The sequence below is a fragment of the Globicephala melas genome, chromosome 17, assembly GCF_963455315.2.
Source record: "Globicephala melas chromosome 17, mGloMel1.2, whole genome shotgun sequence".
NCBI lineage: Eukaryota > Metazoa > Chordata > Mammalia > Artiodactyla > Delphinidae > Globicephala > Globicephala melas.
Genome location: NC_083330.1, coordinates 79,094,329 through 79,109,925, shown reverse-complemented (window position 1 = coordinate 79,109,925; position 15,597 = coordinate 79,094,329). Strand labels below are relative to the sequence as shown.

The 15,597-nt window shown below is 51.5% G+C and overlaps 1 protein-coding gene across 1 annotated transcript in view; it reads right to left on the bottom strand.

The window, feature by feature from the left end:
- Positions 1-15: 15 nt before the first annotated feature.
- IQANK1 (IQ motif and ankyrin repeat containing 1) overlaps positions 16-15,597 on the bottom strand; it is a 28,287-nt gene continuing 12,705 nt past the window's right edge. The window contains 12 exon segments of the mRNA XM_060287082.1: positions 16-501; positions 573-698; positions 779-872; positions 964-1,072; positions 1,205-1,284; positions 1,512-1,656; positions 10,759-10,884; positions 10,956-11,025; positions 11,027-11,112; positions 11,180-11,297; positions 11,299-11,360; positions 12,156-12,289. Of these exon segments, the coding sequence (XP_060143065.1) occupies positions 234-501; positions 573-698; positions 779-872; positions 964-1,072; positions 1,205-1,284; positions 1,512-1,656; positions 10,759-10,884; positions 10,956-11,025; positions 11,027-11,112; positions 11,180-11,297; positions 11,299-11,360; positions 12,156-12,289 (1,418 nt within the window). The 3' untranslated portion in view covers positions 16-233.

Below are 15,597 nucleotides of genomic sequence, written 5' to 3'. Positions count from 1 at the left end.
TGTCCACCCGCCGGCATACCAACGCCCACCCCTTCTGCTCCTCCAAATCTGGGGCCGGTGCGGGGACCACGAACTCCCCCGTCGTCCCAACTGTGCACTGCTCCACAGCGGGAGGAACTGATTGGGCCCGCCTACTCTGCCCCCAAGGGCCCGCCAGCCGGGGTCCCCCAGCTGGGGCTCCCGGCCGGCCCCCTCCCCTGCACAGCGCACGCCCACATTCCTGATGCGCACGTTCACGGACCCGGCGCCCTGGGGCGCAGCGGCCACCGAACCTTGGTGACATAGAAGAGGTGGAAGTGCCCCAGGCGCGCCTCCTGGCACTGGCTGGGGCTGTACTCGGGCTCATCGGTCGGCCGCAGCAGCGACAAGAACCTCTCCCGCTCCAGCAGCCCGCGGCCCAGCAGCTCCTGCGCCAGGCCCGGCTGCACCGCCTCCAGCTGCCGCTGCGCCGCCAGGAACAGGTCCACTTCACGCAAGTCGGACACCCGCAGCTTCCCGAAGCTGCGGGGAGGGCGAGGGGTGGGGCGGGGAGGGCCGGGGCCTCCCGCCTTCCACCAGCCTCACCCGAGCGCCCCAGCAGCGCCAGCCTGATCTTCTCCGGCCTCAGGTGGTCTGGGTTCACGGCGTCCACATAGTTGGTGTCCTGGTAGCGCAGGAAGGTGGCCGCCTGGCCCGAAGGGTCGATGACAAGAGGCCACCTGGGAGTGGCCGCCAGGTCACCGCCGTCCGCCCGAAGCCTCGGCTCATCCTTCGCCCCTCGCCGGCCGGGACCAGTGACCTGCCATCAGCGCGGATGCGATCACCCACGTCCTTCAACAGCACGTCGTGGAGCTCAGTGACCTGACACTTCAGCCCGGGCGCCTCCTCCTCCCCTGTGGGGATGTAAGTGGGGGGCCAACCGGCGGGCTTGGCGCCCGATCCCCCTCCCCGGCCCCTCTGGCCCCCAGCCCGAGCCCCGCCCACCCTCCTGGGCCCGCCCCCCGCACTCCAGCCTGGCCAGGGCCAGCATCTCTTCCGCCTTTTGGGCCTCCAACCGGAGCCTGTCTACTTGGGCCTCCGCGTCCTTGACGGCCTGGAGGAGGGGCCCTACGCTCCGCTCAGGGCAAGGCCGGACCCCCACCCCTGCCTGCCGGGCTTAGCCGGGACCCCTAAGGAAGGGGCTGGGAGGGGGGCCGCCCCGCCCCGCCGAGGGGGAGTAGCCAACCTGCCGAGTGAGCTCAGCCATGCCCGCGCCCTCCGTTAACCCTTGTGCTTGTCGATCCTCGGGTTGAGCTCGCGCTAGGCCTGCGGGGGGGCGGGGCCAGCTGAAGCCCTCCGGACCAGGTTGGGGGCTCGCGGGGCACCTCTCAGCACCCAGCTCTCTCTCCTCCCACCGGCTCCTTCCGGGGGGCTGGCTGCACACCTGTTGGTGACACTGGCTGCTCCTTGGATAGCTGTTGCACTCTGAGGTTCATGCTGGGGTCGGGGGAGGCGGGTCAGAGAAGCTCCTGGCCGCCTCCCCCCACCCCAACCCCCGTCTTCAGCGCCGCTTGAGCTCCGCCTCCCTGTGCTGCTTGGTTCCCTGGCCCGGCGCTGCCGCTGGGCCTCCATGTTCTGGAGAACATGGCTCAGGTCCCAGGACTGCAGCACGCTGACCACCACGTCCAGCGAGGCCACCTAGCGCCAGTGGTCAAAAGCTCAGGGTGTTCTGTGTTCTGCCCGACCTGGAGAGATGCTGTCGGACTCCCACTTCGGCGAAAAAGGCACCGACTCAGAAATGTGGCCTCCCAGCTGGCCAGGGATGAGCCCCGAAGTGCTGACCATGATGCCCCCTAGGTCCTTGCAGTCCCCCTGCCAAGACCACACAGGCCTCCACCTTCCCCTCCTGCCCTCCTCCCTCCACACCCTGCCACCGGCCCCCCAGGCTCCCTGCTTGTGTCCACTGTATGCAGGTCCCTGGCTGCAGTTCCCCGCCGTCGCGGCCTCCCTACAGACACAGCCCTTGGGGCCACACATCCCAAGTCTTACCACTCCTGTTCCTCTGAAGTCCCCCCCGCCACCCCCCCCCACCCCGGAGTGATAAAGGGGCCACAGAAAGCAGGGTTCTCAGAAGGGAGGGGTAGGGTTCTCCAATGTTTCACATCTTGACTGAGGAGGTTAATCCAGGAGTATTTCCTTTATCATTTAATCAAGCCACACAACTTTGATTTGTACAATGTTCAGTATGTGGTTTGTATTTTAGAAAGGAAAGTTCAAAGGTGTGTAAAATCAAGGATGAGAGAGGAATGGATGGATGGAGCAGATAAATGAATGGAAGAGTGAACACAGGAATGGGTCCGTGAATTATTAACAAGGAACTGTGAATACCTACTTTAAAGAGTAACAGCTGCTGTTTATTGAGCACTGTGCGCCAGGAATTGTGCTGAAGAATTCCACTCATTGTCTCATTCGTCTTTGAAATGTAGGACCTGTTAGGCCCATTTATGAACATATGGAAGCTGATACTTAAATAAGTTTAAAAACTTGCCGAAGGTTAGTTTGCAAGCAGAAGAAATGGAAAACTAAATGAGTGAACAGATAAAATAATAATGGGTGAATTTATGAGTGAGTTAATGAATGGACAAATAATGAGTAGATGAATAAGTTAATGAATGAATTAAATGATAAAAGAATGAAGGATTCTTGGATTGAATGAATGGATGAAATACGAATTGATACATGAAAAATTAATAGATGAAGGGATTTAATGGATGAATAACTTAGATAAGTAGATGGTTGGTTGAGCAAATGGATAGATGAATTGATGGGTGAGTTCAATCATTGAACACAACTTTTGAGTGCCTTTCATGTGACAACCAAAATGTATGACACTGGAGAATACAGCTGTGAAGTGAACTAACATAGTCCCTGCTTTCTCGAAATTTTCTCTCAAGTAAACAGCACGAATGTGTGTATGAATGCACGATGAAGAGATGTGTGAATTAGCAGTAGTTAAATAAATGAATACGTGAGGATGACTTAAGATGGTAGTAAGGCTAAAGTGGATACAGTAATGAGGGGATAGACTGGCAAGTTTATCAATAAATCATTCATAAATTAATGAGAAAATGTGTGAATTGATGAAACAGTAAGTCAAGTACTGGGAAAAGAGATGGTATTCAATGGATAAACATGAAAACAATGATAGATGGACGATAAAGGGATGATGGATGGAGGGACATAATGATTGATAGTTATTTAATTCTTCTACATCATTACTGATTTTTCTGTCTACTTGTTTCACCAATTATTGAGATAGGTATGTTGAAATCTGCTACTATAATTGTGGAGTTAGTTCTCCTTGTAGTTGTCAGTTTTTGCTTCATGTATTTGGAAGCTCTGTTAGTACCTGCAAAAACATTTAGGATTCTTATGTCCTCTTGATGAAATGATCCCTTTGTCCTTATGAAATGATTCTTTTATTCTCAGTAATATTCTTTGTTCTGAAGTCTACTTTTTCAGATGTTAATATAGTCATTTCAGCTTCCTTATATTTAGTGTTATACTGGCATATTTGTTCTATCCTTTTAATTTTCACCTATCTGTATCTATTTTATTTTATTTTATTTTACTTTTTGGCCACACTGCACGGCATGTGGGATCTTAGTTCTCCGACCAGGGATCGAACCCGTGCCCCCTGAAGTGGAAGTGTGGAGTCTTAACAGCTGGACCGCCAGGGAAGTCCCATATTTTAAGTTTGTTTCTTATAGGCAGAATATAGTTGGATTTTTAAAAAATTTATCTTTATTTCTTTTGGCTGCGTTGGGTCTTTGTTGCAGCACGCAGGATCTTTCATTGAGGCATGTGGGATCTTTTTCGTTGCGGTGCATGGGCTCTTTGCTGCAGCACTCGGGCTCCCCTCTAGCTGTGGCCTGCAGGTGTTCTCTCTAGCTGTGGCACGCGAGCTCCAAGGTACATGGGCTCTTTGCTGCAGCACTCGGGCTCCCCTCTAGCTGTGGCCTGCAGGTGTTCTCTCTAGCTGTGGCACGCGAGCCCCAAGGTGCGTGTGCTCTGTAGTTTGCGGCACTGTGGGCTCTCTCGTTGAGGCGCGCAGGCCTAGTTGCCCCGCAGCCTGTGGGATCTTAGTTCCCCAACCAGGGATGGAACCTGCGTCCCCTGCATTGGAAGGTGGATTCTTTACCACTGGACCACCGAGGAAGTCCCTATAGTTGGATTTTTTAAATCTGAATGACAATTTCTGCCTTTTAATTGTGGTGTTTAGACCATCTACATTTAATGAGATTATTGATATAGTTAAAAATTACCCTTTGCTATTGTTTTCTACTGGTTCCATCTGTTCTTTTATTTATTTATTTATTTATTTATTTATTGGGCGGTGCCGGGTCTTAGTTGCAGCACGTGGGATCTTCGTTGCCACGTCCGGGATCTCTGTTGTGGCATGCAGGATCTTTAGTTGCAGCACGTGGGATCTTTAGTTGTAGCATGCAGGATCTTTAGTTGTGGTATGTGGGATCTCTTAGCTGTGGCATGCAGGATCTAGTTCCCTGACCACGGATCAAACTGGGGCCCCCTGCACTGAGAGCGTGGAATCTTAACCACTGGACCACCAGGGAAGTCCCTGTTCTTTATTTTCCTTTTCTTCTTTTTTTGCCTCCTTTCTTTTTGCCTCCTTTTTGCCTCCTTTCTGATATTTTTTAGAATTCCATTGTATCTCCTTTATTATCTTACTAACTATAACTTGATATTTAGTGCTTACTTCAGGGTTTACAGCATATATACACCTACAACTTATTACAATCTACTTTCAGATGATACTGTACCACTTCACATATAGTATAAGAACCTTCCACAGTATATTTCCATTTCCCCCTGCCAACCTTTATTTTTGTCACACATTGGAGCCAAACAACTATAATTTGTACAGTTTTTAGTATGTGTATCTACATGTGTTATAAAATCCCATGACATATTGCCATTATTTTTGTTTCTTCAATTACCTTTTCAATAAATTTAAGTACTAAGGCCCTATCTCGTACATTTACCTAGGTAGTTACCCTTTCTAGTGGTCCTCACGTCTTTGAGTGGATCCATAATCACAGCTGGCATCCCTTCCCTTCTATTGGTAGGGCTTCCATTAACATTTCTCATAGTGTGAGTCTGCTGGTGATTGATTCTTTCAGCTTTTGTATGTCTGGAAAGGTATGTCTTTATTTTGCCTTCAGTTATGAACGATATATGCACTGGGTATAGAACTCAAGGTTGACAAGATTTTTTTCCCCCTTCAGTACCATTAAAGATGCTCTCCACGGTCTCCTCACTTGCATTGTTTCCAGCAGGAAATCTGCCATAGTCCTTATCTTTGTTCTTCTGTCTGTAACATGTCTTTTTTTCCTCTGGCTGCTCTTATGATTTTCTCTTTATCACTGGCTCGGAGAAATTTTATCAAATTGTGCTTTAGCCTGATTTTCCTTCCTGCTGCTTGTTGAAATTTGGTGTTTGTTGAGTTTTAGGAATGTGGTTTATACTTTTCATCAAATTTGGAAACCTTAAGGTTATTATTTCTTCAAATATATATATTTTTTTGTTTCCTTTTTTTTAAAAATAAATTTATTTTCAGCTGCATTGGGTCTTCGTTGTGGTGCGCGGGCTTCTCATTGCGGTGGCTTTTGCTGCGGAGCACGGGCTCTATGTGCACAGGCTTCAGGAGTTGCGGTGCACGGGCTCAGTAGTTGTGGTTCACGGGCTCTAGGGCACAGGCTCAGTAGTTGTGGCGCACAGGCTTGGTTGTTCCGTGGCATGTGGGATCTTCCCGGACCAGAGCTCGAACCCATATCCCCTGCATTGGCAGGCAGATTCTTAACCACAGCACCACCAGGGAATTCCGTCCTTTCTTTCTTCTCTCCTTTGGAGACTCCAATTACATATATATGAGGCCTCTTGAAACTGTCCCACAGCTCGTTGATCCTCTTTTCGTTTGGAGGAATTCCTTTTTCTCTGTGTGGTTTTATTTGGAGTAGTTTCTATTGTTAAGCCTTCAAATTCACTAATCTTTACCTCTGTTGTGTCTAATCTGACATTAATCCCATCCATAGATTTTTGTTTGTTTTTCATCTCAGACACTGTCATTTTTACCTCTAGAATTTGTTTGTTATACCTTCCGTGTCTCTCTTCAATTTTTCAAGCATCTGGAATATAGTTATAACAGCTGTTTAAATGTCTTTTATGCTAATTCTAATATCCCCATCTGTTCTGGGTTTGTCTTGATTAGTTGAGCTTCTCATTATGGTCATATCTCTATGCATCTTTGTATGTCTGGTAATATTTAATTGGATGCCAGACAGTGTACATTTTGCCTTGTTAGGAGCTGTATATTTTGTATCTCTATATGTATTCTTGAAATTTGTTTTGGGATACAGTTATATTACTTGGAAAGTTTTATCCTTTGGGTCTTGCTTTAAGATTGGTGAGGCTGTACCAGAGCGGCATTTACTCTAGGACTAATTATTCCTCTGAGGCAAGATCCTTCTAAGTGCCCTACCCAGTGCCACATGGATTGTGAGGTCTCCTGCTTGGGCTGGTGGGAGAAGGCTAGGCACTGCTTCCTTCCCTCCTGACAGATGGCTCTGTCCCCAACCTTGAGACATTCCGTCACACACATGAGCCATTGAGTACTCACCTGAATCCCCAAAGGGGTCCCTACACACCTCTGGAATGCTCTTTATCTTTTTTTTAAATTTATTTTATTGGAGTATAGTTGATTTACAATGTTGTGTTAGTTTCAGGTGTATAGCAAAGTACATCAGTTATACATATAACCACTCTTTTCTAGATTCTTTTTCCATATAGTCCATTACAGAGTGTTGAGTAGAGTTCCCTGTGCTATACGGCGGGTCCTTATTAGTTATCTATTTTATATATAGTAGTGTGTATATGTCCATCCCAATCTCCCACTTTATCCCTCCCCCCATTTCCCCGCTGGTAACCATAAGTTTGTTGTATACATCTGTGACTCTATTTCTGTTTTGTAAATAAGTTCATTTGTACTATTGTTTTAGATTCCACATATAAGCGATATCATATATTTGTCTTTCTCTGTCTGACTTACTTCACTCAGTGTGACAATCTCTAGTTGCATCCGTATTGCTGCAAATGGCGTTATTTCTGAAACGCTGTTTCCCTTTGCAGCTCTCTTCTCTCTGGCCCTTGCAGTCTGACTGCCTTGGAATCCCTGGACTCTGAACCCTGTCTCCTTAACTCAGGGAATTGACCAGGCTTTGCCTGGATACCCCGCTCCTGCACCACAGCCTGGAAGTGCTCTCAAGGTGGTTAGCTGGGCAATCAAAGAGCTCACGTAGTTTATTTCCAGCCTCCTGGGGATCACCGATTATTCCCTGATGCCCAGTGTCTTGAAAACCATTGTTTCATATTTTCTGTCTGGGTTTCCTTGTCGTATTTCAGGTGGAAGGATAAATCAGGTTGCATTTACTCCATCCTAGAAGCAGAAATCTCTGTTCATTTTTTTTTCCACCTTCTTTCTGTGTTTCATTTTGGGTAATTTCTATGTCTTCTAAATAACTAATTTTTCTTTCAATGTCTAATCAGCCATTAATCACATCCAGTGTGTTTTTCACCTCCAACATTGCAGTTTTCAGAAGTTTAGGAGTATGTACATAAAAATAGAGACAGATGGATGTGGAGGTGTGCTGTGTGAGATACAGCTGTAAGTTTAATGCCCTTGTCCACTTATGCTGCGTCATTTCTGAGTCAGCGTTGATTGATTTTGTTCTTCACTATGGGTTATATTTTCCTGTTTCCTTGCATGACTGGTAACTTTATTAAACTTTTATTTGCAAACAATTACAGACTTACAGGAATTTGCATGTACCCTTAACAAGTTTTCCCCAGTGACGGTATCTTATACAACTATAGTGCAATATACAAAGCAGGATATGGACACAGTACAATCCACAGACCCCCACCTACTTTGTTTCAACAGTTTCACATGTATCCCTTTGTACGCCTACAGTTACATGCAGTTTTATCATACGTGTAGGTTTGTGTACCCACCACCAGTCAGGATGCGACCTGTCCCATCACCACAACGCTCCTCTGTGTCACCACTTCTAGTCACATCACCTCTGTCCCCTTTCCTTCCCTGCCCCTATTCCCACCCCGCAAAGCACTGATCTGGCCTCCGTCTCCATAATTTCGTCATTTTGAAAATGTTATGTGAATGGAATGACAGTATGTAACCCTGTGAGATGCGCTCTTTTTTCACTTGGCAAAAGGCCCTTGAGACCCGTGCAGGTGTTGCTCTATCACTAGTTCCTTCCTTCTCACAGCTGAGGAGTGTTCTGAGGTGTGGACTGGCCTGAGTTGGCTTAACCTTTCACCTACTGAAGAACATCTAGGTTGCGTCCAGTTTGGGGCTGTTACAAGTAAAGCTGCTGTGAACATGCATGTGCACACTTCTGTGTGGACACAGTCCTCATTTTACTGGAATAGAATGCCCAGCAGCGTGTGCTGAGTCCCACGGGAAATGTATGTTCAGTTTCTTAAGACACACCCACTGTGTTCCAGGGCAGCTGCCCCGCTTTACGTTCCCACGAGCACTGGGTGAGATCCGGCTTCTCTGCACCCTGTGCCCCCGCTGGTTCCCGTTTCAGCCCCTTTGCGTTCCCACGAGCACTGGGTGAGATCCGGCTTCTCTGCGCCCTGTGCCCCCGCTGGTTCCCGTTTCAGCCCCTTTGCGTTCCCACGAGCACTGGGTGAGATCCGGCTTCTCTGCGCCCTGTGCCCCCGCTGGTTCCCGTTTCAGCATTTCTTCCAGGTGCGACGAAGTTGGACAGCTTGTGTTTATTGGCATCATTATATCCTCTTCAGTGAAATTTCTCTCCATGCCCTTTGCTCACTTTATAACTAGATCATACCACTTACCATTGAGGTGTTGTTGTTTTTTTTGCGGTACACGGGCCTCTCACTGCTGTGGCCTCTCCTGTTGCGGAGCACAGGCTCCGGACGCGCAGGCTCAGCGGCCACGGCTCACGGGCCCAGCTGCTTCGTTGCATGTGGGATCTTCCCGGACCGGGGCACGAACCCGTGTCCCCTGCATCGGCAGGCGGACTCTCAACCACTGCGCCACCAGGGAAGCCCACCATTGAGTTTTGAGAGTTGTTTGTATGTTATAAATATGGGTCCTCTGTCAGATACGTGGTCTGCAAGGATTTTCTCCCTCTCTGTGGCTTGTCTTTTCATCCTGTTAACAGGGGCTTCAGCAGAGCAAAAGTTTTACATTTTTAGGAAGTTCAATTTGTTGGGTTTTTTTTTTCTTTCTTTTATCGATTGATTGTGCTTTTTGTCTAAGAACACTTTACCAAGCCACAGGTCCCAAAGATTTTCTCCTGTGTTATTCTAAAGGTTTTACAGTTTACATTTAAATACTAATCCATTTTGAGTTCATTTTATATAGGGTTTGAGGTTTAGGTGAAGGTTCATTCCTTTGCTTGTGGACGTCCAATTGCTCCAGCACCAGACTGTCCCTCCTGCAGCCAGTGGCCTCCCCTGCTCCACAGGGTACTGCTCGTCTTAGTGCCCCCTGCCCCACCCTCAGGCACCGGCGGGCTGGACATCCTCCTCAGCACCCCTCAGAAGGCCGCCTGCATGCTTCTCCAGCCTTCATGCCCTGTGCCCACCGCCCGGGCCTGCCCCAACACGGCCCGCGGAGAGGTGGGCCTCCCTGTGCCCCTCCTCGCTCCAGCCCCTCTGAGGCCATGGCCAGGCCCTTCGGTCCTCCTAGCCTCACATTTTGCTCCTTTGAGGAGGAAGCAGGAGGAGTTTGAAGCCAGAGGCTCTGCTGGTCTTTTCAAGCTTGGCTTGTTGCTTATTAAAAAGGAGAAGCCAAGAAGAGCAGAGGGGATGCCTTCCAGGACAAGGGGGAGCCCGGAGCAGCACCCTGAGGAGGCAGCTGGGGGTGAAGGTGGCGCCCAGGACACGGGGTCCCCAGGTGGCAAAGGCCCTGGCACCCCACGGGTGGAAGCAGGGGCTCAGCAGCAGACCCGGGCCAGTCCCACATTTTCCAGCCAACACCTCAGCTCTACAGACTGGGGTGGAAGGACACATGGCTGAGATGGGCGAGGGCCTGAGATTCCAGTCAGACTCATTTGAAGAAATTAAGGCCGTGGCATTAGGTGATCTGGCTTCACGGCTGCTCCCACAGGCCCTGGGTCAGCCTCATCTGACCTGGCCTCCTGGGCCGGGGAGAAGTCCAGGCGCCCGTGTCCCCAGCCTGGCCCAGGGCCTGTGAAAAGGCCCCTTGACATCGTTCCCGGGCGCCACGAAGGAGGTGCCAGGCTGAGCTGCCTTGGGCAGGGTCATGGCTCCAAGCCCTAGGGCTCAATTTTCTCAGAGACGTGGAAATTCTGAGTGAGGGGCCAGGTGGGTGGTCCTAGCGCTGCCCTCAGTGCCCCAGAGCTCCCGCGCTGGCTCCCGAGGAGCCAGTCTGTTTCTCCACCTCCCATGGTAACACTGCTTCCAAGGTGGGCTGAGGGCCCAGGGACGTGAGTAGAACCCCGGCCACAGGAGGCCCCAAGAAACCGGGAGCTGTGGTCTTGATCGCGCGTGCCCGGTAAGGCTCATAGCGAGTACTTTGGGAGGGGAAGGGCCTGCAAAGGCTCTGGGTCCTGGAAGGTTCAGGACCAGCCGGGGCGGGGCCCCCAGGCTCCTGACAGCTTTGCGGGTGGGGGAGCAAGCGCACCGGGGCCTTCTGCCACGCCCGCGCACCTGCTCGGGGGTGCGTCCGTCGTCCGCACACACCCGGGGGTCAGCTACGAGCTTCACAAGCACCTCCACGGCTTCCAGGTGGCCCCCGAAGGCCGCTCGGTACAGCGGCGTCCGGCCGAAGGCGCCCTGCTGTACGCGCTCACTGAGCACGGCCCGCCCGGACGAGGCGCGGCCCCCAGTCCTCGCCCGGCGCCCACCTTGATGTTGCGACTGGCGCCCTGCTCGGCTAGCAGCTGGATGGCCAGGGACTGCCCGCCCGCCGTCGCTGTCCTCTAAGTCCACGAGGGCCAGGCGCCGCTGCAGCCGCCGCGCCGCGTCGCAGCTCACGCCCTCGCGGTTCAGCAGCGCGTCCACCTGCGCCGGGCGGCGGTCAGCGACGCCGCGAGCTCAGGGCCCGCCGCCCCGCCGCCCCGCCGCCCACCTCCCCCAGGACCGTCTGGATTTCGCCCAGGTTCCCGTCGAAGGCCGCCTCCAGCAGGCCCGCCTCCAGCAGGCGCGTCTCCAGCAGGCGCGCCCCGCGCTGCCGCTCCTCCTGCCGCCGCCGCTTCTTCCCACTGCCGCCGGACCGCTTCTGGCTCCCGCCGCAACAGGGCCACGAAGGCCTGCGGGCAGCCCAGTGCGGTCACCGCCCCAGCCCTGGGCCCCCAACCCTGGATCCGGGCCCCGGAGCCCAGCAGTTTCCGCCCCCGAGCCCTCCTTCCCCGCCGCCAGCCCTGCGTCCCCCCGCCCTAACCCTGCGTCCCCGCCCCCAGCCCTGCATCCCCGCCCCCAAACCTGCAGTTTCCGCCCCCAAGCCCTGCGTCCCCGCCCCCAGCCCTGCGTCCCCGCCCCCAGCCCTGCGTCCCCAACAGCGCTGCGTCTCCCCGCCCTAGCCCTGCGTCCCCCACAGCCCTGCGTCCCCACGCCCTAACCCTGCGTCCCCGCCCCCAGCCCTGCGTCCCCGCCCCCAAACCTGCAGTTTCCGCCCCCAAGCCCTCCTTCCCCGCCCCCAGCCCTGCGTCCCCCACAGCGCTGCGTCTCCCCGCCCTAACCCTGCGTCCCCGCCCCCAGCCCCGCGTCCCCGCCCCCAAACCTGCAGTTTCCGCCCCCGAGCCCTCCTTCCCCGCCCCCAGCCCTGCGTCCCGCACAGCGCTGCGTCCCCCCGCCCTAGCCCTGCGTCCCCGCCCCCAGCCCTGCGTCCCCGCCCCCAGCCCTGCGTCCCCCACAGCGCTGCGTCCCCCCGCCCTAGCCCTGCGTTCCCGCCCCCAGCTCTGCGTCCCCGCCCAAAGCCCTGCAGTTCCCGCCCCCGAGCCCTGCAGTTTCCGCCCCGAGCCCTCCTTCCTCGCCCCCAGCCCCGCGTCCCCGCCTCCAGCCCTGCAGTCATGCCCCGCTCCGACACCCAACCCCGTAGACCTCACCTGCCTCTGCAGCTTCTCCATCAGCTCCAGGTAGTCCTGGTGGTCCTGCTCACGGCAGGCCTGCTCCTTGCTCGCCAGGAGCTTCCGGAAGGCTCACTGGATGGTGGTGGCTGCTTGGTCCGCCGCGGTTGGCCCTGCTAGTGGGGAGAGGGCTACGGATCACAGTGCTCCGCTCCACGCTGCGGTCCACGCGGCTGCAGGACCAACACCAGGTGTGCCCGAGCTCCAGGTTAACAAGGCGAGCGGAGCAAGCGCACTCCCTCCTGACCTGACGAAAGGATCAAAAATGTTCTAAAATCCACAAACACAACTAAACCAGAGTAATCCACCGGCTGGGCTGAAGTGGGGGTGTCTCAACCCATAAGCCCACTGGAACTCAGAATAGGGAGCCCAAGGCCCCTGAGAGCTGTGATCCGCTGGCGGCACACTCTGCCTCGCCCCAGCAGCGCCCTTGGCTACAGGGAGGGTCTGAACGCCTGCCCTAGGAGAGACGTCCACACCCACCTGCCACTCTCTGCCCATGTGATGAGGCGACCAGTTAGCCTCTCTGGGCCTCAGTGTCCCTTTCCTAAAATGGGGTGATGGTAGCTACACCCCACAGGGCTTTCCAACAGTCCAATAATAGAACACTGTGAGTCCTGAAAGTAACTGCTCAACCTATGTTTCCATAATTGAGACTCCAAGCAGAGGAGAGCCAGACCCAGGGGCCATGCTCACTGTGAAAGAACTGCAGGTGAGAAGGTGCGGACATGCCACAGGGAAGGGATGAGACGGCTTTCAGAAGACGCTGGAAGAAAACAAGCAGAAAAGCCAGCTCTCCAAAAGCACCGCAAGCTAGGGAGGAACTTAATAAAAACAGAAATCCAATAAAACAAGGGATCAAAGACAAGATGGGAAAAACAGAATGAGGAGGTAAAAGAGTCATCACAGAAAAGAAGACAAATGGAAAACAATAGTCAGCTCTGCAGACCAACAGCTAACACAGGACCAGATGAAAACAGAGCCGATGTGGTGCAGAGTGGAGCTCGGTGCAGGAGAGAAGGGTTTGGGAGGGTCACGGTGAATGCTAGCAAGGGGGCGGAAACCGGAAGGAGGAGACACAGAAGATGACAATAAAACGTGACAATAATTAGTGTCTCTAGAATGCGGATACTAGTGATGGGGAAAGTATTTAGAGATAAAATACAAAAAAAATTTCCTGAAATGAATCTTAAGACAAAAGGGACAAAGAATATACCAGGAAACAAAAAAACTGGCAGGTTGTTTTTAAGGTTGCTGACTCTTAAAAAAAAAAAAAAAGTCATTGGGATTTCCCTGGTGGTCCAGTAGTTAAGACTCCGTGCTCCCAATGCAGGGGGCCCGGGTTCGATCCCTGGTCGTGGGACTATATCCGGCATGCCACAACTAAGAAGCCGCTTGCCACAACTAAAAAAGATCCCACATGCGGAAACGAAGATCTCACTTGCAGCAATGAAGATCCCGCGTGCTGCAGCTAAGACCCGGCACAGCCAAATAAATAAATAAATATTATATATATATATATATATATATATATATATAAAGTTACTCGAGGACCCAAGCAGAAAAGAAATCAAACTACGCTCTCCTAGGACTTATTATTTTTTTAAAATAAATAAATTTATTTATTTATTTGCTGTGTGGGGTCTTCCTCCCTGCGCGCGGGCTTTCTCTAGCTGTGGTGAGTGGGGGCTACTCTTCGTTGTGGCGCGCGGGCTTCTCATTGTGGTGGCTTCTCTTATTGTGGAGCACGGACTCTAGGCATGCGGGCTTCAGTAGTTGTGGCACACAGGCTCAGTAGTTGTGGCTCACGGGCTCTAGAGCGCAGGCTCAGTAGTTGTGGCTCACGGGCTCTAGAGCGCAGGCTCAGTAGTTGTGGTGCACAGGCTTAGTTGCTCCGTGGCACGTGGGATCTTCCTGGACCAGGGCTGGAACCTGTGTCCCCTGCATTGGCAGGTGGATTCTTAACCACTGCACCACCAGGGAAGTCCCTCTCCTAGGACTTTTTATAGCAGCATCAAATGTAGAAGTCAATGAATCAGTATTCACAGAATTCCAAAGGGAAAAGAGTAGCTCCAGAAGCTCCTGCACGTGGTTCTGCTTCTGCCATGTCAGTGAAGGAGGTTAGGACCAGTCTTCCCAATGACAGCAACAGAAGAGACGGACAGAATGAACATGCTGTGAAACGTGTCTGAAGGCACTGCAAAGACGAAGGAGGTGAGCTCAGGGCAGGAGAGCGCAGGAGTGGCCCCAGACCAGCAGACAGGCTTCCCCTGGCAGCAGCCACGAGCACCAGAATCACAGCACCAGGGGGAGGGCAGGGGCACAATGTGAGCAGGGCTTCTGCAGGTCTCAGCAACAAGGGGACAAAATCTGTATTCCAGAGCACCGGGTAAGGGCTTAGGGTTGCCAGGTTTAGCTAATAAAAATACAGAACATAATCCTGAGGACATACAGTAAGAAAGGATTTATTGTTTATCTGAAATTCAAATTTAAATGAGTGTCCTGTATTTTATCTGGCAATTCTATTGAGTAAGAATCCTGAAGAACTCCATCCTTTGGGAAATAAAGCAACGCGCGTGGGAACGGAATCCTCAGCTTCAAATCACTCAACCCCCGGACTAGATTAAGGTAATCTGAGTTGCCTCTAGCCTTGGTGCCTACCAGAAACTAAATAAGTCTCCTCTGGAGGAAGATGTCATTGTCCAGCACATTTTTAATAGGCAATGTACAGCAACCAAAACATATCAGGCTAATGAGGAACCAAGATATGAGTGAAAAACAAGAAAAATGATGAACAATAAAAATAGACCCAGATGCAGCCAATGATGGAGTTCTTGGACATAGACTTTAAAATAATTATGAGTGATATATTCAAGGAATTAAAAGATAAGACTGAAAAGTTTGGGCAGAGAATGGGAAACAATAATAAAGAACCAAATGGAAATTCTAGAATGTAAAAATACAAAACATAAATTGAGAGCTCAATGGCTAAGTTTAACAGCATAATAGACATAGCTGGAAATAGAATTAGTAACCTGGAATACAGTACAAATGAAAATATTTGGATTAAAGACAGAGAGACAAAAGGAAAGGTCTGACGCTGATGTCATGGGAGTTGCAGGCATGAGGGAAGGAGAGGATGGTAGCAGCGTTCAAAGAGAATTTTTCAAAACAAACAAGAGATCAAGTCAGAGCTTTGATACGCATGAAGAATCCCAAGCAGGATGAGTACAAAAACAAGCAAGTGCACACAAACACCAGAGCACACCGTAGTATAATTGCCAAAACCTAATGAAATGAGAACAATCTTCTTTACCCCTTCAAAGGGGTAAAAAAACAGTTTTTAATGCAAAATAAACACACCTTTGGACAAACAGAACTTTAGGAGGGTTCAGTAGCAGCAGACCAACAATGAAGAGAA